The sequence below is a fragment of the Agelaius phoeniceus genome, chromosome 21, assembly GCF_051311805.1.
Source record: "Agelaius phoeniceus isolate bAgePho1 chromosome 21, bAgePho1.hap1, whole genome shotgun sequence".
In the NCBI taxonomy this organism is placed as follows: Eukaryota; Metazoa; Chordata; class Aves; order Passeriformes; family Icteridae; genus Agelaius; species Agelaius phoeniceus.
In genome coordinates this window covers 7,014,976-7,034,704 of record NC_135285.1, presented here as the reverse complement: position 1 = coordinate 7,034,704, position 19,729 = coordinate 7,014,976, and the positions used below count along the sequence as shown (strand labels likewise).

General features: G+C 54.7%; 2 protein-coding genes across 5 annotated transcripts in view; both read right to left on the bottom strand.

Annotated features, from left to right (window-relative positions):
* Nucleotides 1-237: 237 nt before the first annotated feature.
* Nucleotides 238-12,392, bottom strand: AIF1L (allograft inflammatory factor 1 like). Its single transcript, XM_054646411.2, has 5 exons — nt 12,246-12,392; nt 7,699-7,765; nt 4,667-4,708; nt 3,343-3,505; nt 238-1,677 (listed from the first exon to the last, which is right to left on the bottom strand). The coding sequence occupies exons 1-5, from the start codon at nt 12,321-12,323 to the stop codon at nt 1,590-1,592; spliced, it is 438 nt and encodes a 145-aa protein (XP_054502386.2). The 5' UTR covers nt 12,324-12,392; the 3' UTR covers nt 238-1,589.
* Nucleotides 12,393-12,969: 577 nt separating this feature from the next.
* Nucleotides 12,970-19,729, bottom strand: part of LAMC3 (laminin subunit gamma 3) — a 31,257-nt gene continuing 24,497 nt past the window's right edge. For 3 of the 4 annotated variants that reach the window (XM_077188953.1, XM_054646481.2, XM_077188951.1), the window contains 13 exons: nt 19,526-19,668; nt 19,266-19,444; nt 18,661-18,799; nt 18,048-18,253; nt 17,692-17,768; nt 17,440-17,574; nt 17,017-17,161; nt 16,740-16,901; nt 16,424-16,526; nt 16,131-16,330; nt 15,856-16,002; nt 15,558-15,657; nt 12,970-14,936 (listed from right to left, as the gene is read on the bottom strand). In XM_077188953.1, the coding sequence (XP_077045068.1) occupies nt 14,692-14,936; nt 15,558-15,657; nt 15,856-16,002; nt 16,131-16,330; nt 16,424-16,526; nt 16,740-16,901; nt 17,017-17,161; nt 17,440-17,574; nt 17,692-17,768; nt 18,048-18,253; nt 18,661-18,799; nt 19,266-19,444; nt 19,526-19,668 (1,981 nt within the window). In that variant the 3' untranslated portion in view covers nt 12,970-14,691. The remainder of the gene's footprint in view (nt 14,937-15,557; nt 15,658-15,855; nt 16,003-16,130; nt 16,331-16,423; nt 16,527-16,739; nt 16,902-17,016; nt 17,162-17,439; nt 17,575-17,691; nt 17,769-18,047; nt 18,254-18,660; nt 18,800-19,265; nt 19,445-19,525; nt 19,669-19,729) is intronic. The other variant, XM_077188952.1, reaches the window with a different exon arrangement.

Here is a 19,729-nt window from a genome sequence, read left to right as displayed (position 1 = left end):
CAGTAAGTCAGAAAAAAGAGCCAGCTTTCAGGAGGTGGCGTCTGTATTTCATCCCACAAACTCCATGGCTTTCAGTCAGTTATTACAGATAAAGATCAGATCAAGACAGTCCAAACCTATCTCCTGGATCTGTTTAAGGGTTTATATTAACAGACTTGGAAACCAGCTCTCTTAATCTTCAACCAGTCATATGGACCAAACTTCAGAGGAGATAACAGTAAACACTGACACACTGTGTAGCTTCAAAAGATTTATTTTCAGTCCTTGAAGTAGACTGGTGCTGCTTTTGCTCATAATTTTTCTCTCTGTTACAGTTTTGGTTTTCACACAAACAGTAGTGAGAATGTTTTTGTTGGTTTTTTAAATTATTTAAAAGTGCAGCCTTTGGCAGGAACAATCAGCTAGTAGAGTTAATCATCTGTATTTCCTTTAAAAAATGTACTTACTAAACCATGATTTAAAAAAGTTAAAAGCTGTCAAGAACATTTAAGAAAAGAAGAGGGGAAGGCCAAAGAGCAAACACCTGAATTCCAGAAATTGTGTATGGAACAAGAATCACCACAGTACCCAGAGCGTGGATAGCACAGTCCCAGCTCATATTCCATACTTGCAGCCCTTCTTATTTTGCAGATTTGAGGGCTTATCCATCAGGGAAATGGACAGTCCCAAGGGACTAGGCTGAAACACATACAGGGAGGTTTGCAAAAATCAGAGGGACAGAGCAGCTGCCCGAGGACAGATCCTCATCTGCAACTGCTCTGGCCAGGCTCAGTTTTCCTTTCACCTGGAGGTTTCACTTGCCCCAGGAATCCTGTGGGGCTGCAAAGGCATCACAGCTTGTTTCTGGACTCCATGGATGAGACAGACAATCACCTGCCCAGAGGTTACACTCCTGGTCGGGCCCAAGTGGTGATTTATCAGGAAGGGGGTCCCCAAGGTGGCATTAACCATCCTCACTTGCAGTGGCTGGTGTTGGACCCTGAGATCTGCCCGCAGGATGAGCCCCCAGAACAGACAAACTGTCCCCACCCCAGCAGGCTGTGCAGGCAGATCTCTGTGTCCAAGCACATTCCCCATAGGAGCAGACAGATGTGGGAGGCTGATTTGAATTTTGGGGAGGTCAGGAGGGGAAGAACTAAGTCCAAAGTAGGAACAGGAGGATGGAGCAGAGAAGGCACTTATTTCTTTACACCCATGAAGCCGCTCTCAGGGGCTTTGTCCGTGTCTGGCAGCAAGGACCATTAGGAACCTGTCATGACAAGCACAGCTCTGAATCCACAGGCTGGGAACAAAGTAGCTCCTCGTCTGAGAAATGCAGGAAGGGCAGAGGAAAGAGTAAAATCACAGGATATTTTTTGTTCTTTTTGGTCTCACATAACACTTGGTGCTACGGCTTCTGTCTAACAGATCAAGTTGGCTAAGGGATGCAGCAGAAAGACACGAGCTGGGGGTCTCCAGCTTCCCTTGCTGTTCCTCTAAGGCAGGTTAGTTGAAAACTAGGACTGTCCACAGCAAAGAGTAACAAAGCACAGGTAACCTCTGTTACAGACCAGCAAAGCAAACAGTGCCCATTTTACAGCCTGTCCTCTTCAAGGGAGGCTGGCTATGTCTCTCTCTGGAGGTGGACCAGAAGGTTTTCGGTTGCTTTCATTGGCTTTTCCTTCAAACATCATGACCCTGCAAAACACAACAGATATTGCCAATTAAAAAAAAAAGCAAATGTATATTTATCCATCATTGGGGGTGGCATTCTCTGCTGAAAAAGAGCATCTGGCTCCCCTACAAAGAGCACTTAGATAATTAACAAAGCAGGGAAAGCCAACAGAGGGCAGTGCTGCCAGGCTGGCTTTTCCAGCAGCTACCAGGAGTGGGTTCCCAAAGTCTCTGCCGGTTTTCCTCTCAGAGCCCAGAGGATTAGCACATTTTATTTAGACAGCCACTTCCGAAATCCCCTGGGCACACACTGCATGCCAAGTGCTCCTGCTGCGTAAAAGCAAATACCACTCCTGGCCCACCTTGCACATAACCACACAACAGAACATTCAGAAGCCAACACCGAGCAAGCAACAGCAATTACAGCCAGGGGAGAGAGCAAAAACAAGGAGCAAGGCACTGGCTGTAGGAATCTCAAGCATTTTGTAACCACTAGCACTGTCTTCCTCCCTGAGGACTGCAGCTACGCTGGGAATGCCAGCTGCCTCGATGGATCAAAGGGCTGTACTGCTCTTAGGACGAGTTTTACATTTCTGCTCCTGCTCTACAGCGTCCAACAGACAATGGGGTGTCTGTTAGCAAGAGAAGGGACCTGTTTGTGAAAGCTGCTGCAGTTGGGAGGAGGGATGGGAGATACAGGACACGCTGCAGGCTCTGTCTGTTTCTGTGGAGAAAAAGGAGGAGCAGGGATGTCAGAAGTCTGTGTCTGCTTGGAAGAGGAGCATCACGACAGAGACACAGCACACAGTGGGGAGAATCTGCCAGCAAACATGTCCCAGCTTAGAGAAACCACGTGAGAGGTGGGTGCAAGATTCTTCCTCCCAACCTGCCCGGAAAGCTGGCTGTGTTTCTAAAGCTGCCTTCAAAAAGGGGTAAGGAGGATGGAGAGGATCAGCTCCTATTCATGGCAGTTTCAGACACAAAAGCAGGGCCAGCCTTTGAGCTGTGAAAGGAAATGCCAGGCTTCAATGGGATGGAGATGGAGCCAAGCAAGTGTTTGGAAGCCATTTGTTAGAGCAGCACTTTCAGAGCCCTGTTGAGAGGGCAGAGGGGGCCGTGGGAGGCTAGTGCTGGCAGCCTGTATCACAGAAAACCTCTCCCAGCACGAGCCAGCTGTTTTAACCATGTGCCCCATCTCCATCTACTGCCCATCCCTCCAAGATCAGACAGGGATGGAGCATCCTGCGGGATACAGGAGCCAGCACTACTGGTGCTGGCAGGACCATCATTCACTCAAGTCCTGCCACCATCCACAGGGGAAGTCTGCGTCCCCAAAGCCAGCAGGATCCTCAGAGAAGAGATGGGAAGAAGTCCTGCAGTGCTGAATGCCTGCACACCCTCGGGAAGGGAGGGGAATGGCTCCCATGGAGCACGCGGGAGGAAGCCTGGTGCTAACACACAGCAGGCAGCTCTGCTGGGAGCACTCGCCACTGCTCAGCCTCACCACGGGCTTGTACACCCTCCATGGCACCCTGCAGACTCCCCTGCACAAGGATCCTCATCTCCCTCCATGAACACTGGGTGTGCACAGCTCCAGCTCCACCAGACAGAACAGCCTGTGCTTCCCAGCTTCCCCCCAGAGCAGCTCAGGTGCTGCTGCTCTCCCTGGCTCCAGCCCAGGACACTCACAGTTTGAGCACGGCAGAGCGTTTCCCAAGCATCAAGTTGACAAAGTCCTGGTAGGAAATGGTGTCGCTGACCCCTCCAGTCACCTCAGAGATCATCCTCTTCAGCTCTAGGTGGGTCTTCGGAGCCCCCAGCTTCTCCATCATCCTTTTGACAGACATCAAATCTGCAAGAGCAATCACTGCTGTCAAGGGGTGACCCCACTGAGCACAGAGCAACCCTAGGGACAGAGCCAGGAGTTCCCACCTGAGACCGCCTCACCCTGTGACTGACAACATTAAAAAGCTGTTGCCAAAAGCCACAAGAAGCCTTCCAGCACAGCTCACTGCCACTCTGCCCAGTACAGAGCATCACTTCCCAGTTGTGCAGCTCAAGATAAAAGTACCACACACTCAGAGAAGAGGGACAACTCCAAGTGCTCCAGAGACACGTGGGGACAGTGCTCTCTAGCTCGGATTGTGGTGCCAAGAATCACAAGGATGGGGAGGAGGGAAGCAACACTGGGGTTAAAGCTGGAGACAAACAAGCTGTGGGGAGCAGACGCCCCTGCCCATCGCCACAGGCCATTTCCTCCCATTGCACTGCTGCCTGCTGAGACCTGCGGGCCCCTTCCCTCCCGGAAGCCCTGAGTCAGGCCTCTCCAGCTCCACACAGGCTTCACTTCAGCTGGAAGACTTGTGGAGGAGGGGAACGAGGCAGCTGCCTCCTGGAAAGGCACAGTGCACAAGTGATTACACTTCAGTGTCAGCTCCAGGCCTGCAGGAGGCTGGAACTTTATGTAACTGGTGCTTTCTGAGCCCAAAGCAGGGCTGCTCAGCTGAGCCAGACTCACACCCAAGTCCTTTGCTTCCCTCTGCTCCCTTCCTTGCAAAGCAAAGAGTTTCTCTGCACCAGAAGTGCTCATGGATTTATACAGCTCCTGCCTCAAGCCAGGCAAGCCCTAGGATTGTCCAAGTCCTGCAGCTTCCCAGCTCTGAATTCCCAGCTTTGCAGCAGAGGATTGAGAAGAAGGCCTCAGTGGAGAAAAAGGGAGAAGAAAAAAAAGGATTTAGAGCAGAAAGAAGTGGAGGAGATCAACAGAACTTCAGGAGAACAGCACTGAGAAGAGCTTAGATCTTGAAATAGGCAAAGAGAGACTGAGGAAGCTGAGGGGCAGAGGCTGGAGAGCCAAGGAAGCCCCTGGCTGGCAATCAAGATCCAAGCAAGGCTGGACACAGGAAAAGCCCACAAGTTTTCCTCCTCAACACCATGATGCAGAAGGAAGCAGCAGATTCAGCAGCAGACAGGCTGTGGCTCTTCCAGCCCAGCATCCCTCAGAATCACTCACCAATTTCTCCTTGGTTGTTCAGGTCAAACTCCATGTATTTCTCTGGAAGAGACACAGAATTAAGTTAGCAGGACTCTAGAGCAGGGGGGTGTGCAGGGCTTTGGAGCACTGCCTGCTTACAGCCCTGAATTAAAGCATTTGGTGATAAGATTGAAATACTGCTGAATGCAAAGTTCAGAGGGGGAGACCATCTCAAGGCCTGGTTTTAGCACCCTTATCTCAACTCTAGGGCTCTAGAGTTAAGTTCTCTGTAATTGTGGCTGCTTTTCATTTAAGCTGAAGGAAAACACCGGCATGAGAACAAGGTATCAGCTGGCTATGAACAGCGTTAAAAGGTTTCCAGCCAGAAAAACAAAGCTCTGGAACAGGCTCCCAGAAGGAGTAGCAAGGAAAACAAACCCCTGAGCACTCCCGAGATGAAGCTTGATCAGATTAGAGGGGGGATTAAATGACGCAGTTGCCTGCAGTAATGAGGGACAGACTCCACAGTGCTCCCGTCACTGTGCTCCCTCCAGAGCAGCACCTGCCAGCAGAGATGCTCAAGGACCACATCAAGAGGCTGAAGCCAAGAACATGCCTGGGCACAGTGATGCTGGAGCAGGTTGTTTGCCCTTCCAGCCTGCTGTCAAACACTGCTGACTTGAGCAACTCCGGCATTGTCAGAGAGAGGCAGAGCCTGCTCCAGAAGGTCTGGTTAGCTTTGCAGGACAAAAACTTGCATGCTGTAACAGGCAGAGCACTGATTTGAGTTAGAAAATTCAGGAATTCAGTCCTGTGCAGCTTCTGCCCTTTGAAGTGGCACACCTGAGCTTCCTACACACCCCCCACCCGTTGATAGCTGTTCCCCATTTAGACTTTAAGCTCTTCAGGCAAGGATTTGTCTGTCTTGCAGACCATACAGCTCCCAGCACCACAGGGCGCCCCCATCACCTCAGCTCTACTAAATGGAAAGAGCAAGATGCCTGCTGGCACCATCCATCCATGCTGAGCTGGAGAAATCACCCTGCAGTGAGCACTCACTCCCCACAACGGCCTTGGAGGACTCAAATTAACCAAGCCCTTCCAGGCTGCTCCTTTGCCCCAGGAAGGAAAATGGAAAAGACCTTTTGCCTCTGCCCCAGGGACACCAACAGGCATATGAGTATGAACACAGAAGTGGCAGGCTGATTTAAGGAGCCAAAGGGAAGAGTGGCTATTTCATACAATGGAGTCTTCCCAGGACCTGTGCTTCCAAAGGAAATTGTTGGGTTAACTGGACTGATGGGCAGGAGGCAAAGGAATGGCAGAGGCTTGGCATGTCTTCACCTGGGTCTCAGCCCATGGATTCCTGCTGCCATGAGCTGACCAGGACAGAATACCATGGACAGGAAGTACCATGTACAAACCAAAACTATTCATGCTTCAGGCTGGAGTAAATGTCTCCCATCAAGCAACCAATCCTAGAAGAAATCAGGGCTGTAACACACATATTTAGGGGCCAGAGTGATACTTGATGTGGGACTGCCTCACCAGAATGACCTTGTGCATTTTAACTGCCACCTCCCTAACCAGGGTCAGGCACCTCTGCATATGCCTGGGGCACAAACCCTGCTCTGCCATGTCCACGCCCAGCCCATGTTTTCTTTTCTTCTGAGCTGACACTTAGCCAACATTGCAGAGAACAGAGGCAGCTTTACATCAGCCTCAGCTCACACATTCACATTTCCCTCCCACCCCAGCAGCAGGGATATAGTGGGGCAAAACCCATGCACGGTCCCTCCCTCACAAATACACTTACACAAACACTGCATGGGGGCTCCATCTTTGCCTCCCCCAGGCTGGGAGGAGGAAGTGGGAAGGACAGCAGAGAAGAAATATTCCCCCCATCACCACACAATGACCTGATTGTTGGGGGAGCTGGAGGAGGCCTTGGAGAGAGGGACAGGCCACGGAGACAAACTCACGAGGCAGCAGGAAGAGATGCCAAAGGCTCTCGTTACAGGGAATTCTGCGCCTGTGACCTACAGTTGCAATGTTTGAAGAGCCCCAATTGTGATGGGAAAAAATAATGCGGGGCTGCAGCCAAAAGCCAAAGCTACACAAAAGGCAACACAAAGAGATCGGGGAGCACAGGAGGCTCCTCTGTGCCCAGCAGTGTAAGGGATCACAAAACGCCAGCCAGCTTCTTCCTTGCTGGATTGCAAAGCCAAAATTCAAAGGGAAATAGCAGACAATGTCTGAAATGGAAGCAAGGTCAGGTTTTATTTGGTTAGAGCCAGGCTGAGCACAAGCCTCGAGGCAGTGTGACGCAGGCATGTTTTCCCAACTGCCTTCAGCCACTGCCTGGAAAGAAAGTGGGTACACCAGAATAACCCTGCCAGATCTTGTCCTCTAACCAGTCTGGGGACAAGCTCCAGAGGACTCCAGGCTTTTGAGCTGTTTCTCTATCCCCTGTCCCAGCAAAAGGCCCAGACCTAAGCCCTGGATCTGCTGACCCACTGGAGTCAGGCTTTGGCCAGAACTAGACATATCAGTGCTGTGTTCCCTCTGCTGTCAAGGGGCTGGGAAAGAACTAAAACTTTTGGAGAGAGGAAGTCCCCAACTCCTCCAGAAAGTAGCCGACACTTCTGCTTTGCGGAATGAGGGCCTCCTACTTCTTGGAAAAAAATAAAATAAAATAGAGTCCAGCTATTGCATGGTCCATTATGCCAGTTAGCTTGCTGGGTAACTAGACAGAAACCATCCTCCTTTGCTGCTCCCCAGGGTTTTGCCCACACAGCAGGTTTTGTAGTAACAGCAGCTGCCAGGCAGGATGTCTGTAGGGTGACAAGTCCCTGCCCTGCAAGCAGGAGAAGCACAAAGGCTTGTGTGGAAAACACCTCTCCAGAGAGTTTCACCAAGTCCCACAAGCAAGGGGGAAGGCATCCATCCCAGCTCAGTCACTTGTATTTGGCAGAGAATCTCAGGCTGGTGAGATCCAAGTGCTGAGGAAAATAATCTGGTTCAGAGCAAACAGTAAGGCTCAAAGGACAGGGCGACCCTCCAGTTCTCACCTTTGAACACTGCCAACTTCTCCTCCAGGTCTTTTTCATTACTGAACTTCGGGTCACAGAGAAACTCCTAAAACAGAAAAAAATATATATATCCTCAAGGTTAAAGATGCAAAGGAAAACACCCTAGAGGGCACCTCCAAAGGCAGAATTAGCCAGAAGACTCACACAATTCCCAGAGAATCACAGCTCAGCAACAGCATCAGGAGACTTGAAAATGGCCTGAATCCCTCCACACCTTGTCATTAACATTCCAGTGCAAGGGGAATCCCTCTGATATCTCAGATTTCTCACTGGCAGATTGAGGGAGGACTGGACCCCACCTACCTTTGGAATAACTGCATGAAAGCCCCTGTTCTTGCTCACCCAGGGTTTCCACTCCCCACATCTCATGCTAAGCACACTTAGCATGTGGATTGGGCACTTATTTCTAGCAAGGGCTCCTAGTCCTTGCAAAAAGCACTCTTATCTCAGATTTCAAACTCTTAGATAAACTCAGAGGGTTGCAAATAGAGCAGGCAAAGTTTGCAGAATGTCATATGCCCAAGAGAACAGGTATTTTGGGCTTAGGAACTCTTATACCAAATATCCATTTTCCCCCCTCTACCCCGCTCGGGCTGGAGGGGAAGCCCTGAATCACTTCTGGTCACTTGTCCCTAGCCCCACCTCAAAAACCTTCAGATACCCAAGAGAACAGACCACAACATGCACATGCCCTGCCAGCAGCACTCCCCACAGCTGTGAGCAGCAGGGCCTTGCTCCTGTCCCTGCCCTCCCACACCGCCCAGCTCCAGCCCAGCACAGCTTCATGACTCGCTCTGTGTTCTGCACAACACCACATTCTTCAGTGCAGAAATCATTAACATCTGCACAGTTTATGCATGGTCTGTCCAGGACAAACCCCTTGAGGGGTTAGTGGATGGAGGGCTGAGGCTGTTCCCTGCTCTGGGAATGTGTTCCTCACCACTGCTCCCCATGCTCATGGGGAAGGCAGGAATGGGTCACCAAGAGCCTTGTGTGCTGATCACTGTTGGCCATCCTAATCATGCTCCTGTGCTCTGGATCCCACACACCTGGAGCTCTCCCTCCTTCCTCACTGGGACAGGGGAGCTTGGACTGCTCAGGGAACCCTCAAACCTTCACTGCCATGGCAAGTCTTTTCCCTGCAGCTGAACTAGGGTTTTGTAGGAAGTCCACTAGGACAGAAGTGACTGCCACCCCCTCCTCCCACCCCAGAAACTCCAGATGGGACACCAGAGATCATGGCCACAAAACCAGTGTGACACTGCCTTCCCTCATCACCATGGTCACCAACTCAAACGGAGAGCTGTGTGTGGTGAAAAACATTTCCAGTTCCTTCTTTTGCTCTCCTTTGCAAACTCAGTTTCATTTAGCTCAGTTATTTCTACCCAGGGGTATCATTTACCAGCCCAACACAAAGGGCCCAATTCAGCTTCGAGACCTGGGCCCAGGCAGCAGCAGGAGTCACCAGAGACCAGAGTAGTGTTACCTGCTGCCATCACCACTGAACAGCCTCTGCAGAAGGCAAACATCACTGAAAGCCAAAACAGGGCCAAAACACCTCCTGGCCACTAGGTCACAGCTTCATTCCTGCCCTGCAGGAGCAGCAAGCAGCTTCCACCTCCCAGCAGGACAGGGGATGTGAGGGCAGAGCACAGCATCTCTCTGGGAGCAAGAAGCAGCACAGAAATGGTGAACACTGAAGGGAATGCATCCATTCCTGATGGCTGAGGGACACACGCCCAGGAGGCCACCAGCCCCTGGCAGTGTGACACAAGAGCAGCACAGGTGACACTGCACACAGGATTAGGACTGTAGGGAGGCTGGAGAGGCCACCAGCACCTCAGCTCTGCTCCAGGTGCAAGGAAGCAACAAGGGGCTGTATTTGAAAGGCATTCCACTCTCCACATTGCGTGTGAGCTGGGCTGTGACTGTGATAAGGAAAACACTCACAATGGCACACAGGAATTCAGTCCCCAGGGCCCGTGACTCAAACTCAAACTCAGAGTGGCTGAAAGTTCCTCCTAGAGCCTGACTGAAGTTACTGAAGTTCCTCCTAGAGCCCTTTGCTAAAGTTCCCATTTTAAGGAGCATGTTCTATTAATAAGAACTGCTTTAAAAGCCTCTCCCCCGCTCCTGCCCTGAACAGCCTTCCTTGAGCTGTTGAGAGACTTTTCTAAGCCAATAAACTCAGTCAGACAAGTCCCAGTTACCTGCAACACAACCTGAGCAAAGCCACATCCATCCTTGCTCCCCAAAAAGGTGACTCCAAGTGGCAGGCCAAGCTCTCACAGGGATGTTTAAGTGCTGAATGCCAGCCACCCTGCCTGCAGGGGCTGGGAAGGGCTGAGGGATGCTCATGCCTGCCCTTAATGGGAGAAGCAGGCACCTGCTCTCTAACAGGCTGAATTCCTTCCCTGCAGCCCAGAGCATTAGAAGGTAAAACAAGGTTGAAACTAATCTGTGCTGGATTAGACCTGCCACCTTGATGCACGAGGCTGGACAATGTGATTGCATTGCCTGAAAAGAGGGGAAAAACCAAGAGGGGAGCCCAGAAGAGTGGTCCAGGCTGGAAGAGGGAAGTCAGCACTAGGACTGGGCTATCCTTCAGCAGCACATGTGCACTCAGTCTACTCCTGCCAGACCCATGTCCCAGAGAGAGCTCTGGGGTAGAAACCAGCCAGGAAAACAGAGCTGGAGGGAGCTAAGTGTTAGGATGAGACAATGAGATTAAGCCTGATAGGAATTTGGCCTGATAGGTTTTATTAGGAGCACTTGACTGTTTTACAGCCTTAGGGCTCTTCGGTGCTGGGGAAACCCCCTCCCTGGCTCCAGCCACAGTATCAGCCCAAGTTTCTGTATCAGCTGTTTGTCAGGGAGGTGTGAGGCTGTTTGCTGCACTCCCTCCTTGCCACACAGAGCTGGCAGAGCACAGCAGCGTGGGGGTTGCTGCCCAGAGCACAATGGCTTCTGAGGATCCACGGGCATCTGCCACCCATGCTATCTGCAGCTTGGTTTTGAGCTGCTCAAACCCCATCTCATAGTGCTGAGCCAGCACACAGGGCAGCAAGCATGCAAACAAGCAGCTCTGTCAGAGGGAAGTCACATAGCTTGTTTCATTTTTGTCACCCAAACCTCAGCCAAAGAAAAGGCCAGAAGTGATGTCAGCTTAGGGGAGAGACAGGGAACCTGTCCCCTGTGTGGGAACAGCCCTGAGCCTCGGGACACAGCAGTGGCACACCCCCAGCACCCCAGCAAGCACAGCTTCCCAGACTCAGTCCTACAGCTCCCACCAGCTTAAAGGATCACGTATCCACCTTGTGCCTGTGTGATGCTGGAGGCTGTGGAGAAGCTGAAGCTGCAGCAGTAGGTACAGCACAGTCCCTTGAGCCTCAGCCTAGGGGCCATCACCACCTTGGCTAGGGGATGTATGTTAGACCCAGCTATACACCTTGGTGCAGGGTGTGCTGTGTCTGCCTTCCAGCAGCAGGTTACAAAGGCTCCATCTCAACAAAGTGCTTTTATTCTACACCTTATACCTGACATCTCTTTTTCTGCTGTTATTCCACAGCACATCCTAATTTCTAGTTAATTGAGTAATTTCTAATGACTTAATTCCCTCTCCAGTGACCTAAACTTCACCTCTACTGTCTCACTGGAGGAGCATATTGCTACTTTTCATAGCTTAGTCAATGTGAGAACAGGGTGAGCCCACCTCCTCTCATATTGTACAGCGATTTGATTTCTGCACTTGTAACACCAAGGTGTCGCTAACTAAAGGAGCACCTAAGAAGTGCTAGAAGTCCCAGCACTGTTTGCTTCGAGGTTAAAACCTTCTTTTCACCCTCAGAACTGCTCTTAGCTGGGAGGGATGCCAACAGAACTGCCCCCATAACCATGCCAAGCAAGGGACAGGGTAAGCCTGGAGCTTGGGGGAAAAGGACCTTGCCTGACCCTGGCTTGAAGGGCACGAAGCCCAGTGCACTTTGCACTAATCCAGGAGGTTCCATTCCCCCTGCCCGAGCCTTGTGGGACGTCCAGCTATCCTGGGCAGCCCGTTCACCCGCTGTAATGAAAAGCTAGGAAGGCTGGAGTCAGCTCTGAGGAGCAGAAACTTCTCATTCCGGGAAGAAAAAGTTGAAGCACTCGATACAGCAGAGAGGAGGATGAAATCCTCCAGGAGAACAATAGTCCCCATTCTTGCCGGAGCACGTTCCCAAAGGGAATTTCACAGCAGTCAGCCCCCGGGCGCCCACCAGCCCGCTCGGACCTGCCGATGTGCGATGCACGGGGAGCAGAGAGCCGCCTGAGAGGGCAATACCAGCGGATGGAGAGCGATCCCCGCAGAAACCCCGCTTCCCCCTGCGGCCGCATCCCCTCCCCAAAGGGCGTTGGGCAGAGGGGTCTCCAGCTCCTCCTGCACCCACCGCCCCCCTCCTCCTCTTCCTCCTGCCCCGCCCGCCCCCGCCGCAGCCCCCTCCCCACTCCCCGCGGGGTCGGGTCGGGTCGGGAGGCGGCCCCAGCCCCACCTTGTTGATCTCGTCCAGCCGCCCGTCATGCGGGGCTCTCCGCAGCCCCCCGCCGCTCGGCCGGCGCGGAGCCGCCATCGCACCGAGCCACCCGCGCCCGCCGCCGCCTTAAATAGGGGCGGGCAGGGCCGGGCCGGGCCCTCCGCCCCCCGCCCTTAACCCGTTCCCCGCCCCAGCGGGCGGTGGCGGAGCCCGCATCGCCCCGCACCGGGAGGGCAGCGCGGTACCCGCGGTGCCCGAGCACGGGGGAGGCACCGCCGGCTCTGGGTTTCCCGCAGGAGGGAAGGCACCGGCTCCCTGTGCCCGCACCGCCCGCCGGGCGCGGCTCCGGGACACCGGGGATCGCTCCGGAGCTGCCCTGGGAGCGGCCTCGCCCCGCCGGTACCGGCGGCAGAGCCACAGGGGCGGGATGGCACAGCCGCCTCCAGGCGATGGATTTAACGCTGGAGTGCGAGCAGCGGGAGAAGGGATGGAGCGAGGGACAGTCCTGGCCGAGGTGATGTCCCGGCCATGCGTGTCCCGGCCAGGGCCGCACGCCCCCTCTGTGTCAGCCTGACACCTTATGTTAAAATCATGTACTAGCATGATCTTATGCTAGAATTTTCAGACATTTGCCCCTCACCAGCCCAAATGCAGCCGCATCTCAAACCCCTGCTCTTTAAAAGCAGCAGACTCAGGTACAGTGTGCTCTCCTGCCGCCACACACCCTGGATGGACAGCTGTGTGTTATATTAAGAATTTTTAATGGATACAGCTCTAGGCAGGTGGCACCAGCGAAAAACACAGAGTTCCAGGGAGAGCAGGAGGCAGCGTGAACCACATCCTCAGCAGCAGGCACACAGCAGAGGCTTGACATTTCTGTAAGAGCAGCAAATTTGTGTGTTCGCTGGAGATGTATAATTGTCCTCCCAGAGAGACAGTAAGTGGCCACGGCCCCCTGCCTCTGGCCAAGCCAGATCACGCTGTGCTCTCACTGTTCCATGGCTTTGCTTTCCCAGAGCTGTCCTTGGGCAGCAGCAGGGGAGCCCCTGCCATCACACCCCCACAGCACTGCAGCTCTGGCACCCCACTCCTCAGGCAGCTTTTGTGCAGAATTAGAAAGGCGGTGGCTTTGTTCTCAGTAGGAGAATCCTGTGTTCCTTCCAGGCCACTGGACCCACCAGAGATGTTGCTGGGGGATTCAACATCGATGGCAGCAATTTTACATAAATTACACAAGACTTTAGCAAACCTGATTTGCAGCACTGTGAGCAGAAAAAAACATAGGTAAAACCGGTTAAAAAATGAAGCAAGCTCCAGCCTGGGGACTCGTTTCTGGTCTCATGGGAATGACTTCAGCTACCTGGAGTCACAGCACAGTCAACACAAGGTGGGCTGAGCCAGGACCTGGCTTGTCCTGCAGCCCAGCCCACACGGGAGCACAGAGGAACAGAAATGCCTTTCCTTTAAAGGCAATACAGCCACTGACCTCTGCCACCCCGTGGGAGTGACACAGGCAGGAGCGAGTGTCCAGCTGTTCCCCATCCAGTCCACACTGGCTGCACAGCCTGCTGCCATCAGCCAGCTCCTCTCCAGTGGGGCTCGTGGGGCTGTGGCTGCTGCTGCTCTGACTCCCCCCTTGGCTACATCTCTGCCACACAGCCCCTGGGACTGGTGGCAATTGGCTGTTTTATAGCCATGCCTGGTGACATTCAGTGAGCCAAGCAGAGCTGGCTGTGGCCTTGTCTTACCCTGGAGCAAGGGAACAGCAGGATCTGAGCTCCTCTCATACTGAAGCAGGCTGAGGATGTCCCACCTGCCTTCCAGGAGCTGGGTGAGGATCCATCTTTGCTTTGTTTCTGCTCATTAATTAAGCCCTCCCTGCTGTGAGCTCCCTTCCCTTGGGAAGCAGGCAAGCTGTGTGCCCTCAGGCAAGCAGCTCTCAGCCTGGCTGCACCAGGATTCCTCTCTGCACCTCTGTGACCACAGCAGGGTGCTGTGCAGCAGGACCAGCTTCCAGCACGTGTCAGAGCCTCTCTCTTCTCCTGGGGCAGGAGGGAGTGCCAGGCAGTACAGCTTGGGTACATTGCATACTTGGGAAGCTGTCCCTGCCCAGTGCACCATGCTGCAATGGGAAAGGAGGGATGCAGGAGATCTGTGAGGATTCTTTGTTCACTCTGCAGTGAGAGACCAACCCTGGAATGGCTCCATATCCTGCACAGAAACATCAGTGCCCCTGGTGGGTGGGTGTCCCCCCATCCCAAGGACAGAGGTGGTGGCTGGAGTCATGCTGCAGAGTGCTTGAGATGCAGAGCCTGAACGGGTGTGGACAAGGACCTGGGGTGTGATACTGTAGGAGGGCAGTGCAGTGGGAGGGATTGGTGCTGGTGAATGCAGAGTGCCCTTCCCTCTGCCATTCCCTGTGCAGGGTGGGCACAGGGGACATGTGGCAGCAGCCAGCGACCTGTCACTTGGAGCAGCTCTCAGGGAGGCTCCTCAAAATGTCCTCCAAGTTCTGCTTGTCGGCCCGGATCTCAGCCAAGTCGCTCTCAAACGCCTGGATCTGCTCCTGCTGCCGCGCCGCCTCCTGCTGCAGCCGGCTGAGCTGGCTGGCCAGGGCACCCGGCGTGGCCAGGCGCAGCCACAGCTGCTCCAGCTGCAGCCTCCCAGTGCTCAGCACTGCCTCCACCTCCGTGTCCTGCTCCAGGTTACCTGGGCAAGGAGGGAGAGGACATGGATGAGAGCAGAGAAGGGGACAGGAGATGTTCTGGATGTACTCCATGGCACCAGGCAGACTGTAAGGAGTGGGTGCAGTAGGGCATGGAGGCTTTGTAGCTTCTCACTGATCACAGACAAGCAAACAGAGCTGTGGCTCCAGGCAGGGCCTGGGCACTTCTCATTCTTACAAATGGGTCATGGTTTCCAGCCTTTTGCAAAGTTTCTTGGATGCAAGAGTCCTGGAATGCTCAGAAATAAACCCACATGATGAAAACAGGAGGAGCTGGAGCAAGACCAGCCAGCAACAAGGAGCAAATCCAGTCTAGCACAGCCCTCAGTTCCAAAGGGACTTTGCCAGCCTTGCTCCCCCTGAGGATCCCAAGGGAGATCAGTGTACCCAGAGCAGACGTGAGCACACACATTCAGCAAGCCCCAATTCATTCTTGATGAGGGTTTTCCTCAAGACATGAGCCTTAAAGAAGCCTTGCTGAGACCATGGATGATCTCAGCCAGAGAGCACCCAGCCCAGCCTGGATGGCCATCAAGCAGGAGAGCCCTGGCCAAGAGCCCAGCCCTGTCCCTGGAACCTGCACCCCATTTCCCCCCAGGTCTCACCTAGGCTGTTCAGCAGGGTGTTCAGGGTCTCCATGTCTGACATGAGTGAGCCTCGGGCTTCCTGGAGACTTTTTGCCATCTCACTCACCTCTGATCCCACCTTCCAACAGAGACAGACACCCAGATCAGGGACACCACTGACCCTTGGCTGGATGGTAGAGGACATCCCAGGAACATCCCCAAGGTGTTGTCCCTACAGTGGAGCTCCCAAGCCGGGTTGTTCCCTATGCTTTGGGCTGTGGGCAGAGCTGCCTCCATGCTCTGGAGGACACAACCTGTCCAAGGGAACCCAGCTGACCTGCTGTGCTTCCTCCAGGTCTCCCCTGAGCTTCTCAGCCATGTGCTCCTGCCGGGAGAGCTCCCACTGGGTCTCATTGGCACGCGTGGCGAGCTGGCTGGCGTGTTTGAGGGCCTGTTTGCTCTCCTGCAGCACAGCCCGTGCCCTCTGCAAAGGACAGAGATGGGGACAGTCACCTGGGGACACACAGCCCTGCCTGCAGCAGCCTGGGCTCTCTAGGTGACGGCTGAGCCTGGCCATGCCCAGCAGCTCCACCCCAATCCCTCAGCTCAGACCTTGGCACTCTCCTCAGAGACTTGCTCAGCCTCCCCAGCTGTCCTCTGGGCTGTGGTGGAGATGGACAGGGAGCTTCCCAGTGTCTTCTCTGCCTGTTTAATCTTCCTCTGAGCATCCACCACCACTCTGCCCCGCACGGTGGCCATCCTCCTCCTCAGGGCAGCCTGACTCTTCCGATGCCCCAGCACCTTCTTCATGCCTATGGGAGCAACCTGGCCATCACCAAACTGTCCCCTTGTCACCTGGTGAGAGCCAGGTTGTGGCTGGAGATGCTCTGACCGGTGCCTTTTACCTTCCAAACTGGCCAGGAGGGACTTGGCATCAGAGAGCGCAGCTTTTCCTCGAGAGACAGCCATGGTGGCCATGCCATGGGCAGAGCCAGCCTGGTCCTGCAGCTGGAGAGGAGAAGAGAGGAGGAATGAGGCTGGGCAGCAGGAAAATATGGGATTCAGCCTGCTCCCTTTTGGCAGGCAAGCTCCTAGGGACATCTGGGAGCCCAAGGGAAGATGTCTCCCAAAACATCCTCTCCCAGCTCCCTAGCTGCAATGTGGTCCCTCCAGTTGCTGGAGCAGCAGGGATGGGGCTCCATTCCTGTGAGCAGCAATTACCTGCTTGAAGGCATGAGTCCTTTGCAGCTCCAGGTGCAATCCAGCTGCCAGTGCATGGGATGCCTCCACAGCCTGCTGAGCCAACGGCTCCTGGGCTGCTGCTGCCTGCTCCAGCACTGCCAGCTCCTGTGCCAGGTCTCCAGCCTGCATTGGCAGCACCTGCTGCAGGATCAGGAGTGCCAAAGGCTCCATGAGATCACGTCCCAGCTCGGGAGGCAGCACTGGTAAAGCAGGAGGTAGGGATGCCAGCAGGAGCTGTAGCTTGGGTGTTGCTCACCTGCCCCAGAGCAGCCACCTGAGAAAGTCTCTCAGCCAGGTCAGCCTGTGCCTGTTCCACAGCTGCCAGAGCTCTCCTGGCCTCCACTGCCACCTCTGCCATGCCAGCACCCAGCTCCTCCTGTGCCCGCTGGATTTCCTCATACCTACACAGGACACTGCTGTCAGCCAGGGCCCTCTGGTCCCTTGCAGGACAAAGAGGACAATGTGGCCCTGGACATGGATGTAGCAGAAAATTCTGGGGGCTTTTCCTGACCCCCCCAGCACACAGCACCCTGTCCCTCTGCTTTACAGCACTGCAGTGCAATGAGTTTGAAGGTGCTCAGCACGTGCCTGTTGGGCAGGTGGCAAATCCCTGTGACTGAGCCCTGTGACAGTGGCCTGGCCAGAGGAAAGGGGCTCTGGTGCCCTGCCAGCCCCTCACCCAGCTTCCAGCTCGTGCTGCACATGCTGTGTGGTGTTCCTCTCCAGCAGGTTCCTCAGGAGCTCAGAGCTGGCGTTGGAGGCACGCAGTGCTCTCCTGACCATGGCCTCCACCCGTGCCATGGAGTCCTTGTGGCTGCAGGGTCAAGGACACCCAGACAGAGGGAATCAGGGTTGGCCTCCTGGCAAAGGAGTGCCCCCTGCACCCCCAGCTGGGCTGACAGCTTTCTTCCTCTGCCTGTTCAAATCTTACCTCTTAGACAGAGCCTGAGCCTCCAGTGCCCAGTGGCTCCAGTTTGTGGGCTGCCGTGGGATTTCCTGGGGAATTTCCTTGGAATGCAAACAGCAGTATTAAGACCCTGGCAGGGAGCAGGCACCCCTGGATCCTGCCAGCCCAGCTTCACCAAGAACCTCCCAAAGGGCTAGAGCAAGGAAAATATCTCCTCTTGACTCAGCTGCAAGGAGGGCTATACCCACATGGACCCCAGGCTTTCCCACTCACTCACTCTGCTGGTCACATCCCACCCCAACAGTCCTGGGAGGCACATCCCAGTGCCCCCAGGATTGTCACCACCCCTCTCAGGAGCCCAGGGCCATGAGAGCCCCCACCGTGGTAGCCAGGGTGTCTGCAGCATGCAGGATCTCCTCCTGAGCTGACTGCAGCACGGCCCCAATCTCTGAGAGCAGGGTGCAGGTCTTGGGGGGTCCATGATGGGAGCAGCTGGTGGCCTGGCTGGCATTGCTGAGACGGCCTTGTGCAGTGTCCAGTGCCCCTGCCAGCTGCCCCACCTGCACCAAGAGGGTGGCCCAGGCACCTGTGGACAGCACAAGCATCTCGTTGCCCATTGGGGTTGCTCAGGGCTCCCTGCTGCCCTGTGGAGCTGCCCCATGCCCCAGCCCCTAACACCTACTGATGAAAGGGGAATACAGTCCCTCTGGGTGCTCAGGAGGGACCCAGGAATTCAGCACCCAAAGGGTTCCCATGTGTTGGTGCTCAGCCCCCAGTAATGCCCACCACTGCCTGCTCCAAGACCTCAGTGGTGTGAGCATCCCTGCAGAGCTCTGTCCTCCTAAAAAGGCATGTCCCCTCCACTGTCCCCACCCAGGTCACACCACACTGAGGCCAGCACTCACCTGGGACCTCCTTGCACCCCCCAGCATGTCACAGCACCCTGAGGGAGCAGAGGGTGAAATGGGTGGGAGGAAGGGGAGTCCCCTGTACCTCTCAGGAGGTGTGGGCCTGGCAGCCCATCTCCACGGGGTGCATCTCCCAGCATGGCAGACTGGCCCGGGTGGGTGTCACAGCCTGGCTTCTGCAGCCACTCCTCCATCTGCTGCAGCCTGGCCCTCAGGAGGTCAGCCTGTGGGCAGGACAGGGGGACACGGGGGGACAGTGAGGCACTGCAGGGCTGTCACAGAGATCTTTTATGAAAAATCCTTTCCTTAGGATTTTTCCTCCCGAGAAGCTGAGAGGCCTCAGGAACAAAATGTAACCAATGGTTATCTGCTGCTGTGGAATGCAACAGGTGCATCTGGGATTGGTCTCATGTGGTTGTTTCTAATTAATGACCAATCACAGTCCAGCTGGCTCAGACTCTCGGTCCGAGCCACAAGCCTTTGTTATCATTCCTTCTTTTTCTATTCTTAGCTAGCCTTCTGATGAAATCCTTTCTTTACCATAGTTTTAATATAATATATATAATAAAATAATAAATCAAGCCTTCTGAAACATGCAGTCAGATCCTCATCTCTTCCCTCATCCTAAGACCCCTGTAAACACTGTCACACAGGGGTGCTGTGCCTGTCCCAGCAGTGCACAGGCTGTACCTCATCCTTCACCAGCCCATAGCAGGCAGGGCACTGCTGGCAGCGGGAGCTCCGTGGCTCCAGGAAGAAGTTGGCCTGGCAGCGGTCACACTTGTAGCCCACGAAGCCAGGGTGGCACAGGCAGGTGCTGTTCTCGTGGCACTGCGGGGTGGTGGAGCCCAGCGGGGAGCAGTTGCAGGCTGCAGTGGGGGCAGAAAGGCATCACAGTGTGGCTGCCAGCCCTGCTCTGGGGACAAAGATGCAGCGCCCATTCCCCTTACCTCGGCAGCCCCTGGCAGAGAAGCCGAAGAAGCCGTGCTGGCACCGATCACATCTCCTCCCTGTGACGCCAGGCTGGCAGGAGCACTGCCCCGTCAGCATGTGGCACCCGCTCTCCCGGGACCCTGTTGGGTGGCACTCACAGCTGGCATGAGAAGTGGAGGGTCATGAGCAGGCAATCAATGCAGAGAGCAGAGCTGGGAGCA